The 23,708-nt window shown below is 36.6% G+C and overlaps 1 protein-coding gene across 14 annotated transcripts in view; it reads left to right on the top strand.

Annotated features, from left to right (window-relative positions):
• Positions 1-23,708, top strand: part of LOC135198187 (oxidation resistance protein 1-like) — a 1,642,352-nt gene that overhangs the window by 1,305,741 nt on the left and 312,903 nt on the right. For all 14 annotated transcript variants that reach the window (XM_064225746.1, XM_064225738.1, XM_064225737.1 and 11 more), the window contains one exon: positions 21,866-22,058. In XM_064225746.1, the coding sequence (XP_064081816.1) occupies positions 21,866-22,058 (193 nt within the window). The remainder of the gene's footprint in view (positions 1-21,865; positions 22,059-23,708) is intronic.

Consider the following 23,708-nt stretch of genomic DNA (forward strand, 5'->3'; position numbering starts at 1 on the left):
TGACTTAGCGATCGACCAAGCCAGGGTCACTGTAGTCGAAGGGCGGCCTCCATAGCAACTTTCTGCTCGATGGTAATGGCGCTTGATGCCGACTGTCATAACAACCTGACCATTCCCAATTAATCACTTTTTATTTTGAACTCCTTCCCCTTCTGTAAGTTGGACCTTCCCGACGGTTGATCTGCGTTTTTGTAGTTGTCTGTGCTCTTCAAACTCCGTTTTGAATATGCTCACGATTTGCAATGAAATGGACACTGCGGGCACATGTAGTATAAATGTGCCCCAAGTTCACATTTATACAGACCACAGATTAGCGTAATGATAACAGAAATTCTCCCATTTTCCCGATCCCCGTAATTATTATTATTATTATTATTATTATTATTATTATTAAATTATTATTTATTAATTATTAATTGATTAATTAATTATTATTATTATTTATTATTATTATATTTCCATAAATAAAACCAGCATTTAAGTAAGTTTGCAATTGCACCGTTATACAAACAGTCTGCCTAAATTTCACTTGCTGTATTATATACAAAAATAAATTATGGATAGACATCAAGATTTATACATTATTATTATTATTATTATTATTATTATTATTTATTATTATTAATTATTATTTATTATTATTTATTATTATTATACGAATCCAGAACCAGGAGAAATCTAATGAATAGTAGATAGATTGCGAGTACTATTGCATTCGTCACCATAGGATTATGTTAGTATTTCCACTCGGCATTTTGCTTACGGATTTCATTTAAGAAAATAAACAAATAAAAAAATGTAACCGACGGTTTTGCACTATGGAACTAGCAAAGGGATATGAAATGTTATTGTTCTTTTTTTTATGAGGAAGGTTGGGCGATTGGAATGTGTGGATACTATAATCTTCATGTAACATGTTTTTGTCATTGTATATCGTTTTCTCTCCTGCATGCATTTATCATTGTATATTGATAATTGGCAACTGTATTCTTGCCTCACATGTATACTGTTGATAAGTGGCAACCGAACACATTCGAATCTAATGCCTGCAGTACGCCGCCTCCCTTCTCCGAGTTCTGGTGTTCACAGTACTTCCACGCATTCTCCCCGTTATATTGTAACTTGATCTCATAAAGCACCTACATTTGAGATGAGCTTGTTTCAAGTCTCATTCCAACCAGCAGAACGAAATTTGTATCTCTTTTAAAAGTGATTCTGTCAACACAACATCTTTGTCATTCCTTACTGCAATGATGGTATTGCAACATCGAAAATTTTCACTTGGCAAGTTTGGGAAATTCATTGACGTTGTACAGTGTAGTATCGCATCGCAATGATTTTGCTGAAGGGATCGGAAGGAAATGCTGGATTGTCTTTCGTACCCAGTCCCTAGTCTCGTAGAGGTCGCGAAGTAGAGATCAATATCTCACTTTTGCTTCTACTCTCATCAATATCGGATGACGATGACCTTCGATTCTCTCTCTCTCTCTCTCTCTCTCTCTCTCTCTCTCTCTCTCTCTCTCGTAAAATATGCTAAATATTGTTGCTGAACTGAACCTTTGTCATTCTTAAATAAAGAGGTTCATCTCCGAAGAAAACACCTCCAGGTTTGTAGGCTTGGATCTCTCTCTCTCTCTCTCTCTCTCTCTCTCTCTCTCTCTCTCTCTCTCTCTCTCTCTCTCTCTCCTTCCTTCCTTCGAAAGTTTTCAATGATTTATTGCCATAAGCCTTTCTCTCTTCCACTCAAATAAAGTGATTGATCTCCCTGTGGTCACATGATGGATGAGTGGTTCAGTTCCAAAGCACCTTTTGGTCCGTGTGTTTGTATGACTCTCTCTACGTATATATATATATATTATATATATATAGATAGATAGATAGATAGATAGATAGATAGATAGATAGATAGATAGTCTACCTTGTATTGTTTTGCTGGATATGAAAAGAGAGTGAATTATATTTTAAATAAGACGATTAGTTGTCTAGCAAATTTTCTGTTCTGTCGCATGAAATCTTTCCGCATTTAAATCAAATATATTGTTTTAAAGTATTTTGACTCTTATTGTACAATATCGATATAATGATTTTGGAAGTCTTCCCACTAATTGTCTAGGGTATAACGATAGCAGATCGAAAGTTGATTTATTGATTGGGAGCCCCCGTTATTTCGTCATTGAAGACAGCCTCTTCATGCAGCTTTTAATGAGCCATGTTCGATAGCAGACATGATTGGTGAATGGCTTTATTTTATATCAGCGGTGACTTACAGTGCCCAAGTAATCTCGACGAGTGTTTTATGCATTCCATGCTCGGGCTTCACACGTAAATACTTCGGCAGCGAGAATCTTGCTCTGTTCCAGTAGGTTCCCTGAAATTACGTCGATGACCTTGTTGACCGAACAATGAAATTGGCGCCTGTTAGAGAGTCGAATGTTACTGGTCGGGAAAAGGACTTGAGGTTCATAGCCATCCCGAAACACTTGCTGTAAGATACAAAAAGATAGTTTCCAGATGCATTCCCTTCAAGGAGAGGAGGCATGGGATTAGGTCTGTATGATCATGTGTTGCCGTCGTTGCAGTAACTTTAGTTCACAATACCGGTGGCCATCTAAGCAACGGGGAAGCAGCAGTTTTTTGTTTGATTTGTACTGGATAGAGGACTACCTGGGAATGAAGGGACCGACGGCGCCATATAAGCCCTTTGAACGGCCATGGGGTAGCGATCAAACTCGCTTCAACAAGGCTATAGGTTGGCTTCTGGCGATATCCTTTTCATGGGGCATAGGTGTACTTAGCGTGTGTATAGTGTGCGTATGTATGTATGTTTGTTTCTAAGGACACGTTTGTTTACAATAAGAATTAACATGTCCGGTGATAGCGTTTGCCGCATGTTTCATAAGGCAGTGGGTGAAGGACTGGAAAACACACACACACACACACACACATATATATATATATATATATATATATATATATATATATATATATATATATATATTATATGCAGAGAAAATTGCGGAGGTCTTTTGGTAAGTGACCTGGAGATCATTTTATAAGGAGCGCTTATTGTTTCCACTGGTAAATTGGCTGGAATTTCGATCTTTTATGAGTCAATGGTGCATTTCAGTTTCAGTAGGAAAAGAGGAGCAGCTCAGGTTAGGAACTTCCACATATTATTTGCGACACGTGTCGTCGTTCCTTCATAACGACACTTTCAAGCCTAAAAGAGACGTCACAGTATTCTAAGAGTGAACAGATGATATAATGTCAATTGGCTGACAAGCCAATTATAATTGGCATGTTGAAGACACCTTTTTGATTTTCATGCAGCTTAAGTCACGTACAGCAGTTCCACGATGACTTAAATAGTAAACACCCTTGTTTTCAGTCTACCGTGGAACGTGGAGAAAATAGTATTCTGAACTTTTTAGATGTAAACATTAACAAAACTACTGCAAACTGGAAGTCGCTCTAAAGTTTTATCATTTTCAGAAAGTCTCCACTTTTACCGGTCTTGGATGGATTTCCAAAGTGCTACATTCTTTTTTTTTTTAACTATTTCAGAAATAATGCTTATCTTGATAACCTCCATAGGGGGCTAGTGACGTTAGTGCAACTCATGTGGTGCACAGTAGGCATTACTTAGGTTCTTAGCAACGTGCCTTCGGCCCGTAGCTGCAACCCCTTTTGTTCCTTTTACCGTACCTCCTTTCTTATTCTCCTTCTCCCATAACACTTTCCACCCTCCCCTAACAATTGATTCACAGTGCAACTGCGAGGTTTTCCTCCTGTTACACCTTTCAAACTTTTTTCTGTCAATTTCGTTTCAGTGCTTGGCCTTCAGCTTAAACAATCTATATTCAATTCAGTTCTTATCCTAATAACATAAAATGTAAAGAAATAAAACAATTTCGTAAATAGATACACCAAAGGTTGATAAACTGACTATATTTTAAACTGCCGTATATCAGTGATCCATATTCTAAATACGTTACAAGAGAACTAAAAATAATGTTCAAGTATAGTTTTCCCCACATTAACCCCAAGTTAATATTGACCAACAATCGTACTATTCAAGTGTTGTTAAAACATTAGGATAAACTACGTTCAATCTTTTGTCTGGCATCACCTATTTTTACAAGTGTGGCGCCTGTAGCGCATCCTATGAATATATATTATATTGGCCAGTCAAAGAGGTCAGTCAGTCGGACAAGATCTTCCGAACATTATGGCATTTCTCCTCGTGCTAGTTACTTGCTGGCCAAGCCAGCCAGATCACCGACTTTACAGCATAAGGAGGTAGTAGATGATTAGAAAATTTTAGTGTTCATGGAACTTTTAATGAAGGATCAATATTGAGAATCTCTCGAGTCGATAGAAATATTTTTTAGAAAACCATATTTTAACGTTGACAATTCGTCTTATCCATTGCTTTTAATATAAATTATTCACAAATTAATTTATAAAGTAAACTGTTCAATTTCTGTTTTACCCACTAAGTAGTTTATAATACTATTATAAATCATTTTGAAGATTTTATCAGTTATCTCTGTTGTTATCACCTTTACTCAGCTTTATCAGCCAATAATGATTGTATAATCTTTTATGCTTGAAAATGCCGTTATGAAGAAACAACGAAACGCATCGCAGATAAAATGTGGCTGTTCTTACCAACCTGCGCTCTTCTTTTCCTACCGAGACTTGAGATTTCCAAATCGTCTGTCTACTTGTAATGTACGCTTGTTCAAGAATTTGATCCACGTGTAATAGTGCTTGCGTTTGTGTTTGTATGCGTAAGCAAAGGCTTTATATTAAATAGAACTTCCTTTTGTGCTTGAAGACAAACTTTTTCAATTATCTTTGTATGGCAAAGCTACCCTGTATTGGCTTGACGTAACTAAGCGCCGTAGGACGGCCTTCAGTCCCATGGCATGCAGTCGAGTCATAAATTCTGACTGTTGATGGGGACTGGTTGACAATTAGGAAGTGGGGAAAGATGGCGCCTCTTAATCTTGGAATACGGACATGAGTCACTTTGCTGAAATTTTGGGTAAGCATATTAAGTTAGGACCAACGAGGACTTTTCTTTTAAAGTGATCAGTAATTGGAAATGGCATCTGATTTGTACTTTCCAAATTTGCCCCTACCGTTCTTTGACAACAGTTTTTGAAGAGACTTGAGAATAATACAGATGTAATCTTAGCTCGACATGGTTGAAGGTGGTCGGTTGGACAGAAAAAAAAAGTTGTATAAAGCGATAAGACTGGAACTGGAAGCTTTCTTTTTACCCAGAATTATTATTAAGTTATCAAAGTCGAACTGACGTTGTTACTTTTCCTCGGCATCAGTTAAACTCTTATCAGAATTATGGCATTTGCTTTTAAAAAAGTTTGAAAATTAATACGAGTTAGAGATATGTGGAATATAACGCATATAAATCGAATCATTCTTGCAAGAAGTCATAGAAACTGAAGATAACATTCAAAGCTGCCTTAAAAATGTTTCTCCGCTTGACATTTTCATTACGGGGCGCGGGAATTCTGCCAAACGGGGAGACACGCAAAAAACAAAATAATAATAATCACCATTTATAAAAGCATACCAATAAGAGCATACTTCAACCATATCTTTGACGCGCCCTGTTTTTCATACATTTCTAGATCTATTTTGATACAGCTAAATCTTCCTCCTCTCTCAAAATGGTGATTTTTAAGACCTGTTCATTCTTTATATAGAAATGTGTTTTTTTGACATTTTTGTCCACAAGTGGTTGGTCTTAGAGTAGTAAACTCCAAGTAGACTGCAGTAGTTTCATGTGGTAGTGGTCAAAGGCGACTGTTCACAGGTAGAGTGTATTTCACAGTTGAAGCCAGGCATCGAGTCCAAGATTTGGTATTATTGAAGTAGGGCTTATAATTGCAGCTTCTGTATCAAGAGTGGGTAGACACAACCATTTTCGGCAAAGCTTTAATTTCAAACAAGGCTCGGGTTATTTTCCACTACGAACGCCCTTTGATTTTCATATCATTCTATAAGAAGATAGAAAATGTGCGTTTCATAACACTCCTCCTCCTCAACTATTAGTTAAATATATTTTATTATGTCCAGATTTCAGATGAAGGAGGTAATCATCGAGACTTTATTGGAAGACTCTTCCAGGGAACCAATAAAAAAAATATTTTAACGAACCATTGCAATGTGGGTTCAATACACTTCAAATCTCACTTGCTCAATAAGAAGAATAACAAAGTGATTATCAGTCCGGATGCAAAGTCCCGAGATGCAGACTAGTATTGCATCAGCCTCACTTTTTTTTGGCCATGCCTCTAGATAAGGTTAGGTTAGGTTAGTTCCAAGAAAGTGTTTTTTTTTTTTTTTTTTTTTTTTTTTTTTTTTAAGTTATTTGAGTGTGTGAAACAGACGAGATTACTCTCCGTTTCCGTCATTCGGTTACAGTTCAGGAATATGCCTCCGGGATGTCCGTATTATGTGCGAGATATTGGTATGTGGAAAGTATACAGTGATCTTCATAGAACCCCCGGAGAAGATTGTTGTTAGTCTTTGTTTTCTTCTTTCTCTAGTTTTCGCTGCTGCGATTATTTTCATCGTTTGTATTCCTCCTCCTCCTCCTCCTCCTCCTCCTCCTCCTCCTCCTCCTCCTCTGGTTGGAAAGGGAAAATTTCGATCTAGGGAGATATATATCCCTGGGAAAAAAAAATGGTGGTATTTGACTGTCAGATTTTTCCTGTCTCTTTCTGTTTGTGTTAATGAGATTCGACCTCTCCTGGAAGCTCGAGAGTAATCGTGTCAGTGAAGATTGTTGTCACATTAGAAAAAGAACAAGTTTTGTGAAAGGAACGCTCCTCTTCCCTCTTGCACATTCCTTCGGAGATTTTGGGGACCTGAAAATGACGTATGTTCGTTTGCTGCAAATTCTCTTCATAAACGCAGCATTTCACTGTCCGAAAGACAAACTTTGTATATACATATATATATATATATATATATATATATATATATATATATATATATATATATATATATATATATTTACACACTCAACAAGCTGCTGCTTCATCCGTGACAGAAATGAATTGGGATATAATAGGATTGAGTGAAATTAGAAGAACTGGGGAATCTTATATAGAGGTAAAAGAGGGTCATATAATTTGCTTCAGAGGACATGAAAGGAACAAAGGAAATGGAGTGGGTTTTCTTATTGATAAAAATCTTGCAGGTAACAGAGAAGAATTTTATAGTGTCAGTGATAGAATTGCATGGTTGTTTATGAAACTAAATAAGAAGTTTAAACTGAAGATCAACCAAACGTATGCACCAACAACATCCCATACAGAAGAAATAGAAATTTTTTTATGAAGATCTGGAGATATCTTTGAAAAAACATAAGACTCGGTTTACATTTGTTTTGGGTGATTTCAGTTCTAAAGTAGGTCAAAAGAAGAGAGGAGAAGCACCTGTAGGTAAATTCGGAGTAGGCACAAGAAATGACGGAGGAGACATGCTTGTAGAATTTGCTGAAAGAAGCAATCTAAAAATCATGAACACATTTTTTTTTTATAAAAAGGAACATAGAAAATGGACATGGAGAAGCCCAAAAGGAGAAACGAAAAACGGAATAGATTTCATTCTCAGTAAGAAGTTAATTTAGTTAAAGATGCAACAGTGTTAAACAAGTTCAAATCAAGATACCGTAGATGGTGAGAAGTAAGATTTGTCTAGATCTAGGGAATGAAAGAGAAAAACTAATTTTAAGAAAGAAAATAAACACTTCTGTAATAAGAGAAAACTCTGACGAGTTTAGTTTAGCAAAACAAAATAGGTACTCCCAGCTGCAGGATGAAATGGAAGCAAGTAAAGAAGAGATGCAGAGTAACTTGACAACAAAATTTGTATTGGAATCAGCACAAGAGATAGGTGGAAAAGTTCCTAAACAAGATCATGGAAAACTATCAGAAAATACCAAAAAATTAATAAAGAAACTATTGGAAATGAGGGTAAAATCCAAGGAAGATGAAATAGAACTAGCAAAACTATCCAAAACAATAAAATTAAAAACCCAAGATATTCGTAAACACAAACTAAAACTGAGGAAACACTAAAGGGAAGAAGCATCAAGTTGATGAAAAGAAGACTTGGATCCAACATGGCGCCAACAGATATTTGCTTTAAAGGATGAAAATAGAACTTTATCAACAAAAGAGCTGGAGTGATAAAAATTGCCTAGGATTTCTATACAATGCTGTACAATAGTGATATAGGAAATAACTTTTGTCAATAGAATTAATGAAACACCTGAACCGGTACCAAAAGTAACAGTAGGATAAGTAAAGAGAGCATTAAAAGGCATGAAAAGAAACAAAGCAGCAGGAAAAGATGGCCTAACAATTGATTTAAAATAGATGGAGGAGGTTTCATAATAGTAAAACTCGCTGAACTTTACACAAAATGTTTGCAAGGATGCTCTTTGTTTAGAGCTTGGAAAAACTTTATCATTATATTAATTCACAAAAAGGGAGAGACAACAAACCTGAAAAATTACGGCCCAATAAGTTTACTCTCAGTAATGTATAAAATATGTACAAAGGTCATATTAGGCCGAATAAAAAGACAGCTAGATTTTAATCGATCAAGAGAGCAGACAGGTTGTAGAAGTGGGTATTCAACAACTGACCATATCTATGTAATTAACCAGCTAAAGGAAAAATCAACAGAGTATGACAAACCATTATGTATGGCATTTGTAGACTTATGAGAAAGCTTTTGGTTCTGTCAAAACTTCAGCAGTAATGAAAGCCCTTCAAAAGCAAGGAATAGATTAATCTTATGTAAGAACACTTAAGGCCTGTCCACACGAGCGGGCTTGATCGGCGTGCTCCGAAGTTGACGGGCAAATTCTGGCGGGCTTACTTACCCATGAATGTTGTCCACACAGGTGAGGCGATGGAGAGGTGGGCGTGCCCGACGATGCCAGTAGTGTGTTCAGTGCGGTACGATAAGCATGGTACCTACCGCAAAGAAGATATTGTGTAGCATGATAATTGCTTTGTGTGTGATGAAAAAGAAGAGAATATGGTGCAAAGAATGGGTCGGTAAAAGAAATGTTTATGGTTAACGTACATCTGCCAGGGTCGAAGCTCAAGCCATCGGGCACCACCATGGTGATTTTGCTACTAGACCCATCGGGCAATTTGACGGTTTGCCCGCCAAGTGTGCCCGTTATGACCTGTCCACACGATCGGGCCTGATCGGCGGACTTCCCCTCTAACGGGCACACTTGACGGGCAAACCGTCAAATTGCCCGATAGGTCTTGTAGCAAAATCACCATGGTGGTGCCCCAAGGTCTAAAGAATACTATTCTTTAGACCTTGGTGGTGCCCGATGGCTTGAGCTTCGACCCTGGCAGACGTACGTGAACCATATACATTTCTTTTACTGAGCCATTCTTTGCACCATAATCTCTTCTTTTTCATCACACACAAAGCAATTATCATGCTACACTATCTCCTTCTTTGCGGTAGGCACCATGTTTATCGTACCGCACTGAACACACTACTGGCATCGTCGGACACGCCCACCTCTCCATCGCCTCACCCGTGTGGACAACATTCACGGTTAAGTCCGCCAGAATTTGCCCGTCAACCCTGGAGCACGCCGATCAGGCCCGGTCGTGTGGACAGGCCTTTAGAGGGGAGGTCCGCCGATCAGGCCCGGTCGTGTGGACAGGCCTTTAAATATATCTATATGGGTAGTACAGCAGTCCTAAAACTACATAAAGACATTGGGAAATTTCTGATTGAGAAAGGAGTTAGACAGGGAGACCCCCATCTCCTAAATTATTCACTGCGTGCCTAGAAGTTATTAAGAATTTAGATTGGGAAAATGTAGGAATTAACATTAATGGGGAATACCTTAACGACTTAAGATCTGCAGATGACATAATTCTGCTCAGTGAATCAGGGGAGGAATTACACAAGATGATAGAAGATTTGAACAGAGAAAGCAGAAATGTAGGAATGAAAAGGAATATGAGTAAAAACTAAGATAATGTTCAATAAAAACGCAGACAACAAATAAGGGTTATGGACGAACCTCTAGACATGATATACGTATCTAGGACAGACAGCGTTTCCCCCCAAGACATGAGACCGAAATTAAAAGAAGGATAAGCATGGGATGGAGAGCTTTTGGTAAACAAGATGAGATTGTGAAAAGTAAAATGCCACTTTCTCTAAAAAGAAAAGTATTTAATCAGATGGTCCTACCAGTATTAACTTTAGCATCAGAAACTTGGAGCCTTACTAAAGCCTTAGAACATAAGCTAGTTACAACTCAAAGAGCTATGGAAAGAATAATGAAGGGAGTAACACTAAGAGACAGAAAAAGAGCAACATGGATATGAGAGCAAATTAAAGTAGAGGATATTTTAACAAGTACGAAAAAAGAAATGGACGGGGTAGGAATAAATACTGAGAATGTCAGATAATAGATGGAAAAAAATAATAACAGTGGGTCCCAAGAGATTGCAAACGAAGCAGGGGAAGGAAGAGAAGACGATGGATTGGCGAGCTAAGAAAATTTGCGGGTATCGACTGGCACAGAAAAACCTTATACTGACGGGAATGGAAGGACATGTCTGAGGCCTTTGTCCTGCAGTGGACTAGCAACGGCTGATAATGATTATAATATATATATATATATATTATATATATATATATAATATATATATATATATATATATATATATATATATATATATATATATATATATATATATATATATATATATATATATATATCTCTTGCAGTTCCACAATGGTCCCGTGAGTACCCTGAAGATGACTTTGTTTGAATAAAAGTTGAAAGTCTTGGTACCTCCTTCTTTCATTTTCACGTGAGGATATCTATATATATATATATAATATATATAATATATATATATATATATATATATATATACATATACATACATATGTATATGTATATATATATATATATATAGAGAGAGAGAGAGAGAGAGAGAGAGAAGGGAAAGGAGGAAAAAAGAGAAGAGAGAGGGAGAGGAGAGAGAGAGACAGAGAGAGAAGTGCATCTAAACCAAAGATACTCGAGTGTCTTTGTTTACACTACAGTATCTTTGATCTAATCATAATGAACAAGTGCCAGCATCTTCATCATAGCACCTAAGCTATCAGCATGACACCAATCAGTGGAGGTTCTCGAGATTACAAAATCAATAGCAAACGACAACGTAATCACAGACCAGTCCCACCACTTGACCCGTTGCCTGTGATTATCGATTCCCATCATCTGCTCATTTAATGCATTTCGATAAGATTGCCGCCTAGGCAAATCACCTTCAATTTCTTCTCGCCCTTCCTCCATTACTGTTGTTTTTCATCTGCCAACGAGAATATCGGAAGATGTGTTTATACATGCATTTCCGCTCGTACACATGCATAATATATATATATATATATATATATATATATATATATATATATATACTATGTATATCTGTGTGTGTGTATAATATATATATATATATATAAATATATATATATATATATATATATATAAATAAAATATATATATAAATTATTCACACACACACAGATATACATAGTAATATGTGTGATTTTTATGGGGAGGAGGTGGTAAGATTATATATATATATATCTATATATATATATATATATATATATATATATATATATATATATATATATAATCTTACCACCTCCACCCCATAAAAATCTACTAACCCCCAGGTACAAGGCATCCAGTGTTATTTTGATAAGTGTATAGTTATTCGGTTTTATGCATTTGAAAGTAGTCTCCCAACTATACGAAAATAGGTAAAGGACCAATAGATAAGCGAATCATTTCTGCGTTGATCGGCACTTATAGGTGTGAATGATAAATGCAGTGAAGGACACAAAGTTGATCCTCTCTCTTTTATTTCGTATGTGTTAGAGAGAACTTTCTGGTGCTTATGACCTAATAATTAGACCTTGATAAGAATAGAGCTGTTGAATATGTAATTATTTCACAGCTTCATTGTAATGTATCTCTGTCGTCATTGCTAACGTGTGGAATATGACACACAAATGGTTATTTAGATCGCTTCATGTTAATGGATGCTTTGGATGGGTAATTAATTATTATTATTATTATTATTATTATTATTATTATTATTATTATTATTATTATTATTATTATTATTATTATTATCATTGGTAGGTCAGCAGGGGGTCAACCGCTCGCTGAGTTTTCATTGGTTGGTGGCGAAATGCGTTCCTGCCATAGGTTTCCTTCAATACGCTTCTCGTCCTTGAAGGTCACGCTGTTATTATTATTATTATTATTATTATTATTATTATTATTATTATTATTAAAAATCCACATTTATAATAGAAATATATTTCTATGTAAAAAACAAAGACTTTCGAACACCTGAAGGGTGTTCTTCATCAGTGTAACGTTAAAATGTAAATAGAGAGGGTAGTTTCCTCCTGAGGAGCATCTAAAAACTACCCTCTCCATTTACATTTTAACGTCTACACTAATGAGGAACACCGTTCAGGCGTTCGAAAGTCTTTTTTTTTTTACATAGAAATATATATAAATTTATAATTGTGGATTTTTTTAACAATTTGTTTTCACGAGACTGTGAATTTCTTAACAAATATTATTATTATTATTTAATTAAAAGTAATGGCTACTTCAGCAGCGTTACACTTGTAGAGATTCTTCTCTATTTTCCGAATAGCGGCTTTTTCCCTGCTTTAAACTTAAACAGGCTAGTAGAGCGCCTATAGAGGTCATGATCAAATACAGTGTCAAAATCGATTTATATATTTGAATTGTGCAGATAAACTATGATACCATAGTCATCAAAGTCATTAGCGATTTTCTCTCTCTCTCTCGAAGCGAACTTTCGTCTGGAGCTGCCAGACATCCTCTAGGCTAGGAAGCTGAGGGTGGACTGCTCTTGGTGTGTTGTTGTTTTTGATTAAGCTGACCTTGTGTCAGCACGGGCTCTTGCTCACCGAGTAGCCCGTAATCTTGGTGTGGTGTCCGTCATCCTTATATTTGGGGGTCGACAGCAGGGTGTCTGCTCCATGTTGATCTCCTATATTATAATTATTATTATTATTTTTATATGTTTGTGTCTTATATTTTTAATAACGGTTTTATAAATATTAGAATTAATAAATGCTCTTGTCTGCTTGGTCCATCTTGATGACAAGATGCTAAAAGACTCTGTCTGTCTTCGGTTGAGTTCGCTATGTCCCGTTTCATGCTTGCGGTGCCGGATCTCGGATTCCATTTTGCGTAGAATGATTAGTAGTTGCAACACGCTCTTATTTAATGAGGCATGAATGAAGAGACAGAGGCATGGCATTCATAATGCATTTCCAGTGTGCGGCTTCAGTGGATTACAGTAGTATGGGAGGCAGAGAGAATAACTGAGGCCCAGTACTACGAGAGAAGGTGATGGAGCGATCGCTTTCGACGTTTGTTGAAAACATTTCCTCAGCGTTGTAAGTCACAGATATATCGCGAGGAAATAAGAATTGACTTTCGCTCCGCCACAGCGCTCGTTATTCTTGAGAGGCGCCCCGAGAGAACACAAGAGTGATAAAGGATATCTCGTGGCAGAAGCAGCGTTTCTTTCATTCGTGATTTTCACGTGTAGCCATTTAATTTGGATTAAATAACATCAAGATAAAATTATATTCTTTTCCAAACAATTTATTGCTGTGGGAGTAGACGGGAACATGCATGATAAAAGTAGAATATTTAGGTGCAATTAAGAACAAATAGGTACCGGGAGTTTGAAAGCGCTAATGGGGATTGGACGTGGACCACTTGGGTATTTGTTCAGATTAGGCTCAAATCTTTGATTCGACAATAATTGGATATTAAGATTAACATGCTGTGCAGTGTATGCAAACGCGCGTGCACACTGAGACACACACACACACACACACACATTATATATATATATATATATATATATATATATATATATATATATATATATATATAGTATATATATTACATATCTATATTATATATTTATATGTTTAGCTATAAATATACGTATATGTGTGTGTGTGTGTGATTTCATCGCTCTTACCTAGTTATCTTCTGCATAGAAGGAAAGTGAAAACTGCAATCGCGGCTAAAACAATGTTCATGAATGCAGTTGTGTATTGACTATGAATTCATTGCAGGTTATGCGGACGTAGCAGGTACCATGCTTCAGCTTACGTATGGATTTCGTTGTATTGTATGACCTATTTGAATATGAATGACAGAAGCTTACTTTTGTATAGAGCAGTTTTGTTACTTATGGTCCGGCACCGGGTGTGCGATGGTTTTGGGAGTCATCTAAGTCAGGCTTACCAACCACCTTTTCAGCCCATGGCATCGTGCGGCTCTCAAGGATGAGAACTGATATACATTGCATAGTTTTCCAATGTTCCCTCCGGTCACTTTAATGATTATATATACTTGGTGTTCGCAATTTCATAAATTATTCACACAAAAAATTCAGCAGCTTTGCTTTAGGTACTAGGAAAATTGTCTAATCATTGAATTGTTTGTTTAAGAACTTTGAAGAAAAGTTATGACGATAAACTGTTAGTTGTTATCAATGTGTATTTTGTTGGTTTTGAAGTTGTTCTTATCGGCTGTGGTATGCACATCTCTAATTTGGAAACAAATTTCTGATCACGTGAGTGTACCTACTCGGGGTAGGTGGCTACCTTGCTAAGAGTGAACCACATAATGTATTCTTTTCTCAGTGGTATGGCTTGAAGAAAGTCTGTTTCTTCGTGTGTTTATAAACAGATCTGCGGACGCTATGAAAATAAAACTTTTGATCACCAAGAAAATCATTTACTGCTTAAATTTCCGGAAACATGCAAAAAACAATAGCTGGCAACTCAAGTTTTCGCTCCCGTGGCTGGTAGTGTTGATAAGCGAGAACTGACTAGGGTCTTGACTCTTGTGGTGTCTATATGTAGGTTGGATTCAGTGTACTATGTACAAAATCTTGTGAAGAAATTTGATAATGTAGCTACCGCAGTTAAGAGCGATCGTAGCTTTGGAAAACCAAGTGACATGTTTTATTTACGAGAACTGTAAAGAGCAGGAAGTGTAAAACTAAATTTGCAGGTGTTATTATTCTCGATACTTGTGGAAGTCGATTGGGGTTCTCATTACGAATGCCCTAATCATTCTCAAACAGATAGTGTTTGGCTGCGTTGATGAATGCCTTCTAAATCGTGAATAGGTTGACTGGTGTATATTTACTGTTAATAACCTGAACTCTAACTTGCGACGTGTGGATTCTTCTGAAGTATTTTTGTTCACGTGAAATGTACATTTAAACCTTGGATGTCGAGAATTTTTATTTGTTGATTTTAATTGCCTCCAGTTTTTAAGGATTTAAAGCTATAAGCCCCAGCCAAGGGCCATAACGGTCCCATTATATATATATAGATATATATATATATATATTATCATAATAATATATATTATATATGTATATTATATAATATATATATATATATATATATATATTATATATTATATATATATATATAAGTATACATGAGAAAGGAATGCACTGCATTAATATTTAAAACTGCCATGAAAGACCCAGAGGATGCAATGTTCTGTATGCTCCCACGCGACCGTTTCCATTTTGCTCAAGTTCAAGGTTGTGTTTGGTTAGTCAGCGGAGATTACTTTTTTTTCTTCTTCGTTTCCCACGACCCCATTTGCACCATTGAGCGGTGTCTGTTGAATAGAAGAACTACTCAAGATCTTTTTCAGTTATACATAGTTCAAGCTTTGTCGTAAAGACCCGTTAAAGGAGTAGAGTATAGCCTCTGACGATGTAGGTAGGGCCCGCGACTGTCAGCCGAACCAGGCAAAGCTTGTTCTCTTATGCATCTTAAGAAGCTTCGGCTCCTACTCGTATGCAGTGCCTGTCATAGGGTTAGAACGTGGTGTGTGAGTTGGGGGAAGACGTTCGGTGTGGGCGCCCACTCTATGGATTTCATGCACATTTTTAATGTAAAAGGTTACTTCGTAAATGCGCAACTGTAGTTCTTAGGAAATAAAAATGTGGTATGATGCAATATATATATATATATATATATATATATATATATATATATATATATATATATATATATATATATATTATATATATATTTATATATATATATATTGTGTGTATACGTGTGTGTGTATATAATATAGTCAGTTATATATACATAATGTGTGTCTGGTGTGTGTGTGTTTGGTGCGGCATGTGGGTATACAACACTACGCAGTTTTTTTGGGCCAATTATTGCTTCTTTCTTCAGGTAAGTGCAAATATTTATAAGGTAAATGATAGGTATGAAGATAAAAATGCCCATAAAACTATATATATATATATATATATATATATATATATATATATATATATAATATATATACCACACACACATATATATACACACACACGTTGCAACCATGTATTTCCTATACTTCCGTATTCCTGCTGTGACGAAGAGCATAGGGACGGCATCTGCAGGTGTGGCAATATTTATGTATTGAGAATTCATCCACGATTAGTCAGTGAAGTGTGGTGGATGTTACAGTGATCTGTCTTTATTTTCTCGAGTATAACCGTCAGTCTGGGAAATCGGCCTATTAATAGTTAAGAAAAAAATCCACAACGCGTCTTCCCTCCTTATTACCAATTTTGCAGTCTGAACGCTGTAAAGAGATATGATACGAATACATCTTATTAGATCAGTGGTTTTCTTGTAGGCTTACATTAAACGTACTATATATAAATCCCAATTAGTCCCTTTTCCTTAAAATGGTTGAAGACTTGTTGCTATGTGAAAAAGAGTATTTAGCTGCTTACGCCATATGATGCGAACACCTGTATTTAGGACGCGATACCTATTACCCAATATATATGTTGTTGCATTAACGCGGGAAAAGTAAGTTTTTCGTTGTCACCTCATCGAATTCACGTATAACGTTAAATCATGTCTTTTTGGACACAATTACTGAAAGAAAGAAAACGAGTTGAATGGAGTGACAAGTTTCATTATCGCTGTCGAGTGGGACATCAGTAACATTTTTGCAATACTGGTATAAGGTTGATATAAAAGGTGCCAAAACAAATTGATGGAAGTTGGGCTAAGTGTGTGTGTGTGTGTGTGTGTGTGTTGGCTTGCAGCGTGTTTAAGCAGCTTCAGCGGGGTAGTCATTTGGTATAGGAGTGACCAGTTAAAAGGTAATAATTCGAATTCGTCTTTTGTGTTATAGATTTTTCTAAGGCTAATTATAGCTCCGTAAAAGTGAGATTTGAAAACAGTAGAGTGCAACAACTTCTGAGTGAAACTTGTCAAGCTGAGATTATGTGGAAGACAGCATTGAGAAAAGGCTGCCATTCCTGTTGACGTGAGGATTTTTGTGTGTGAATGCAAACAAAGGGCGGTTTCAATGGCCGAAACCGGCAATGGTGGCGGTGTTGACTGCCATGAGGTCACTGAAAAGGACATGACCACGACCGCCGATGAAGTGGATGAGTCATGGGTCTTGCTCCCTTGGAATTGGGCTCAGTCTCTCGTCGGCCATCTCAGCTTCTCTACTCTGGCCAACTTCGCCTCTGCTTATTACCAGGCAGCGGAGGACACTGTCACCTTCGGCTATAATGTAAGATGAAGCCTTTTACATTCTCTCTCTCTCTCTCTCTCTCTCTCTCTTTCTCTCTGTCATATATATATATATATATATATATATATATATATATATATATATATATATATATATATATATATAGCTCTCAATGCAGCATGAAGGAACACATGCTTGAGAATATCCTTAAATCCACGGGAGAAAGGTGAGTGAAAAACTGTTGACTTGGAACAAGTACTTGCATGGTTTATTCTACATTTTCAAGTTCATAATGAATATAAGAGAAGTTAACAGACCTTCATATACAAAACAGAAAGGGGGGGCGGGGTTATGGTATGTTAATCTGGGCGGCGTGTTCTTAAGCAAAAGAGACAAGGAAAGAGGATCAAGCTATAATCCAGGATGGAGATTAAATTCCTTGTTGACGTGGCTTCGATAAAAATTGACTCCAACAGATTCCTTTTGCGGTGATCTTCGACCCTTCAGATTATCGAGGAATTATCCCAGTTAATAACTTGGCCTGTCTTAAGCCAATGATCCACAATGCCATTACGTATTTGTTAAACCTCTTGATATGGTAGATTTGTGCTGAGAGCATCTCTCCTCTAGTTCCTTTGATGTTTGACCAATATAAATCTTATTACATTCTTTACAAGGATGTATTTTTTGTTTAATTTGGTGGGGTGTTCTCAATTAGTTTATATCTCAAAATATTATTATATAATAATATTTTGAGTTAAAATATTATTATATAATAATATTTTAAGTTAATATCAATTGTTTTTAAAATGGGTATAGAGCAGGAATGAAATTAGGATGAAATGGTTCACAGAGAAAATTTTTAGGTTCGTTAACACTGGTTGGATCGTAACATGTCTTTTTTGCTTTATTTTTACAAGGTTCCAAAAAATATGGAAGGTAACATAATGAATCTCTTATTTTATCAATAATTTAATCCTCTTTCCTTATCCCTTTTGCTTAAAGAAGACACCGCCCAGAATAACTAACTGTAACCTCGCCCCCCTTTCTGTTTTTGTATATGAAGGTCTGTCAGCTTCTATTATATTCACTGCGGACTTGAAAATGTAGAATAAACTACGAAATTACTTGTTCCAAGTCCCCAGTTTCACCCACCTCTCTACTGTAATTTAAGGATATATATATATATATATTGTCATTTGTACATGTATAAATTTGACGGCTGGACTATGTATATATGTATATTCGCCATAGTCGGACCATATATGCAGATGTTACAGGGGATGGTTTTTCTCCGGTATCATTTAGTTCAGGATATCCAGCCATGCTAATTTCTGTAATGTTAGTTGTAGAGAAAAAAAAGAAAACCTTATGCTGATAGAACTTTTCACGAGGATTCTAAATAGGCTCTTTTCTTCTACGATAATAATAACGATGATATTACGGTTTAAACAATGCCGGCCTACGGTTGCCCGCTAGTTAAGATTCCTTAGTGGCAAAATAGTATGTTTTTCGGCTATTATACCGACAACGTATTGATACCACTCGAAAGGCAAATGATCTGGGTTTCCTTTTGATAGCACCTGATGTAGTAATTGTAAATATTCTTCGGCTTTAATAATTATCATTTATTCATTTAATGCAGTAGCAGTTTTTTTGAACAATTAATGCCATGTTCGTTTCTTACAACAGCAACTGGCCCCGAGGGACTTCCAAAACACCACTTTTGTATAAGTATGCATTTCCGAAGGCAAAAATCAGTCTAGCTTCACAAATTTATAGTTAAACTTTTGAGATGGGGATTATATTTGTTACAAAGGATATAGCCTATATGTAAATACAGGTATATGATTATTAATGTAATAAGTATAATATATATATATATATATATATATATATATATATATATATATATATATATATATATATATTTCGAGCTATAAATGTCCTTTAATATCTAATTCGCTCTACCTCGGAATTGATATATTTTCATATATGTTCCGAAAGAAGGGAATTTTTAGTTGATAATAATTTCGTCCCCTCATGGGATCCGAACCACCGTCCAGTGGACGGGAATGAATCAGGACGGCCAGTGACATTATCAAGTCGGCCAACAGAGAGGCTAAGTTTATATCGATTCTGACCATTTACGAATCACCGTTGAACTCGGTGTTTTTCGTAATTAGAATCGATATGAAACCCCCTCAACCATGTTAGCCAATTCGAACGTTTTGACCCACATAGCCTTGTTATGAATAATTATCACATCACCGTGATTCATATAAATCATTCGAGCTACAAATGTCCTTTAAAATCTAATTCGCTCGACCTCGGAATTGATATAGGTATATCAATTCCGAGGTAAAGCGAATTAGATATTAAAGGACATTTGTAGCTCGAATGATTTATATGAATCACGGTGATGTGATATTATTATATCTATATATATATATATATATATATATATATATATATATATATATATATATTTAAGATAAAGTATACAGTCGGTGGGGGTAATGTATGCTAGAGGTAAATTCGATCAGTAAAGTTAATTAATGTGATGTTCTTGAAAAGTAGTGATTATATACTTGTGAGTGCTGTGTTTTATCAATATCTCATGTTATTTCCATTCCAGAGACTTATGAAGTAGATTGCAGGAAAGTTTTGATATTTTTAGACTAATATTGAATTCTGTTCTGTTCTTTTATGAGAGAGCCTAGTTTTCAGGGATCGATAATGAATTGCTTCGTATAAATAGTATAGTAACTTAGAAATGTAATAGCTCACTTTTCACAGACAAAAAGAATTGATCTTGTTGATTATTGTGTGAGAAAGTCGGCAAGATGCAATGAGCAGTCCATCATTGTTGGTAGTCCCTCGATCTTCTTATGTATGCAAAAGATGTTGAGAGCCGCCACTCGTCTGTCTATGCATTATAGATAGGTGGGAGTTACATGTCAACTGCGCCACTTCTTTGTTAATAAAATGTTCATTGTATTATTTCTTGGTCCTAACTCGAAACGCCGAATTAAAAGTGTCCCCCCTTCTTGAACTCAATGACTGATTCAAATTGTTGTTTGTGCCGTGTTAAAGAATGAATTTGGAAGATGCAGGAATAAGGAATTCCCTGGAAGAGCTAAGCAGGGGGATTAGTTGGGTTTCTGGAAATCCTAACTGTATAGGATACTGAGGGTGCGCGACCTTGCATCCACATGACAAATATACAACGGCGGCTTTTCTCTGTCATCGCAGTCCGTTTGAAAATAAGTTGACAACCGTAAGTGATGAGTGGAGACAAACCTTTGGCCAATACTTGATAGTCGTATAAAACGTCTCCAAAATTCTCTCTCATAGATAGTTCTAACTATACCCTGTTTTTTTCCATCTGTCCATCCGCCTGTGGTGTTTGCGCATGGTAACACTGTGTCCCGGGCTTTAAATAATATATTTCGAATCTTAACGGTGTAATTCGCATACAGTAAATTATTAAAACACTTTTCAGTTGCAAATGTACACCCAGATATTCTTTTATTTACCTAAAACTTACACAGCGTAACTATTTACAGCCTGCGACGCAGTGTTACCATGCGAAAACACCACAGGCGGATGGACAGATGGAAAAAAACGGAGTATAGTTAGAACTATCTATGAGTCATCAACTTCTTTGTTAAGTCAGTGCTATATGCTACCCACGTTTGTTGACGACGAGTGTACTGTAGCGTGGACGTACCCGAAGTGGCCTGCTGGTGTTGCAAGAATGGTTAGCAAGCGAGTTTGCAACAGAGCTGTTTGCCCATTCCAGTTGCTTTTGCTTCTGGCTCGTCAAGAAAGGGAGGAGAACCGTAAAGACACGTCTTATCAAACCGTGTTGTACTCTATTCCTTGAAAGGGCCGATGCTTTGGAACGCTTGTATCATTTGAGCGTGGTTTATAAATGTGATCACGATCATTTTCATTATTTTATAAGATCATGTATATATTTTGTCTTTTGAATCGTCTTTGTACAGACAGTATAGTCATGTTGTATTTAATGTAATCACATTGTCGATGAATTTTAAAAATGTTTGTGTCAGTATTTGCAGTCAGATATTATATGATAAAACCAGACTGAATCCCTTCTTGTCTCTTCTGTGCCATCAGGTCTCGGCCAACGACACCCTAACGAGCGTAGCAGCGAGGTTCGACACGACGCCGTCGGAGCTGACCAAGTTGAACCGCCTCAACACGCGCTTCCTTTTCCCTGGGCAAGTTTTAGCTGTCCCGGACAAATCGGCCATCAACGATGAGAAAACCGCCCCCGACACTGCTGCCCAAGAAGAGAGCAATGGACAAGGTAAGGGAGTCAGTCACTCACCCCAGCTCTCATGTTTCTTGTTGAAGATTAAGCCAGCCTTGTGCTGGCACGGGCTCTTGCTCCTGGAGCAGCCCGTAACTGGATCATCTATAAAAAAAAAGCAGTGCTTATGGCGATTAGTATGTAAAGTGCTAAAGGGTGACAGGCAGGATTGCAACCCTTTTAAACATTCCGGTACCCATCAGTAGGAAAGAAAATTTTATAACAGTGAGACCCAGCCTATAGTAGGAGAGGGCTGAGTAGGAAAAAGAAGCGAGCTTAGGTTTGAAGTAAAGGTAGCCTAAGGAAAAAAAACTGTTCAAACTGTGTGATGACTGCTTAGGATGGCGTGTTTGTTTATAAAAAGGAATGTCTATTTTAGTCGCCACCCTGAAAGACGCAAATCTACCTTTTACACATTCCTCGTTCATTTTCAAAACTATTAGAAAACAATAAAAATTGACAACTTACTTAGTTACTGAACGTTATTGTAAAAACAAAAGAAAAAAACGATCAGGAACAAGATATGATTAGCTTCGTGGCATTAGTAAGAAAGGAGCTTCAAAATATGCAAGAACATGAATATGTTTTGAGTATACTATTAATATTTGTGATAGGTTAATTTTTTTGTGAATGCCTCCTTATTTGGGACTCAACAATTAGATTTGAAAACTCCAGATGGGCATATTTAGCCATTTCATTTGATAAACAAACACCGTACAGCGGTTTCATTATTACCTTGAAGCCTGTTCCTGGGTAATGAATGCTATATATTGGTATTGGATGCAACTGGCGCTTGCTCATGCGTGCAGCAAATTAAGGTTCATTGTTGCTGTCGGAAAATACAGTTTGGTTATGTGGTTGAGACCATCAAGGACCTTGAATCCTCAGGGTCCAAAGAAAAGACGGGGTCTGGACTGACTCCTCAAAAAGCGAGCCCCTCATCTTGGGTCCACTTCACCTACAGGATACTCAAGTGGTCAGTAGCGTTTAAAATCGAATGCATTTCCTAGCTACTGGAGATTAATCATTAAAATGTTTTCCAGTCACCAAGGAAAACATTTTTTCACTTGATAGTGTTGAATGACTTAGCATACATGTGTAGAAACGGTGGTTTACAGAATGCTCCAAAATCGTATAATTCCGTCCAAAAGTGAAATACACTTTCGTCAAGCTCCATTTTAATAGGGAACATTTTGCTAAAGTTCATCTCCCAGTATCATTTAAGAGAGAGAGAGAGAGAGAGAGAGAGAGAGAGAGAGAGAGAGAAAGAGAGAGAGAGAGAGAGAGGTATCTTTTGTTACTTCAGTTAACCCCAACCCCCGTAACTGTCAACGAGATTTATCTTTCATACAAGTGTGAGAAAAAGAGAGAGAGAATTTTAGAGATGAGCTATTACTTTTTGAAGGCCATGATTATCGTAACGACAGTTAGGCAAAGATTAATGTGCAGTATGCCCTGTGGAAAGTTCAAACTCCCCTTTATTACAGTGATAACATCTCTTATACATTCATTGTTATCCATCAATATTACGTTGGAATTTTTTTTGCGAGAGAACTCGATACTTCTGCTCGGAGAACACATTCTAAAAAATCTTTAAATTCACAAAGCATGCTTTGTCGCTTGATAAATTGTGAATGACTAACTGCC

Source organism: Macrobrachium nipponense, chromosome 21, assembly GCF_015104395.2.
Source record: "Macrobrachium nipponense isolate FS-2020 chromosome 21, ASM1510439v2, whole genome shotgun sequence".
In the NCBI taxonomy this organism is placed as follows: domain Eukaryota; kingdom Metazoa; phylum Arthropoda; class Malacostraca; order Decapoda; family Palaemonidae; genus Macrobrachium; species Macrobrachium nipponense.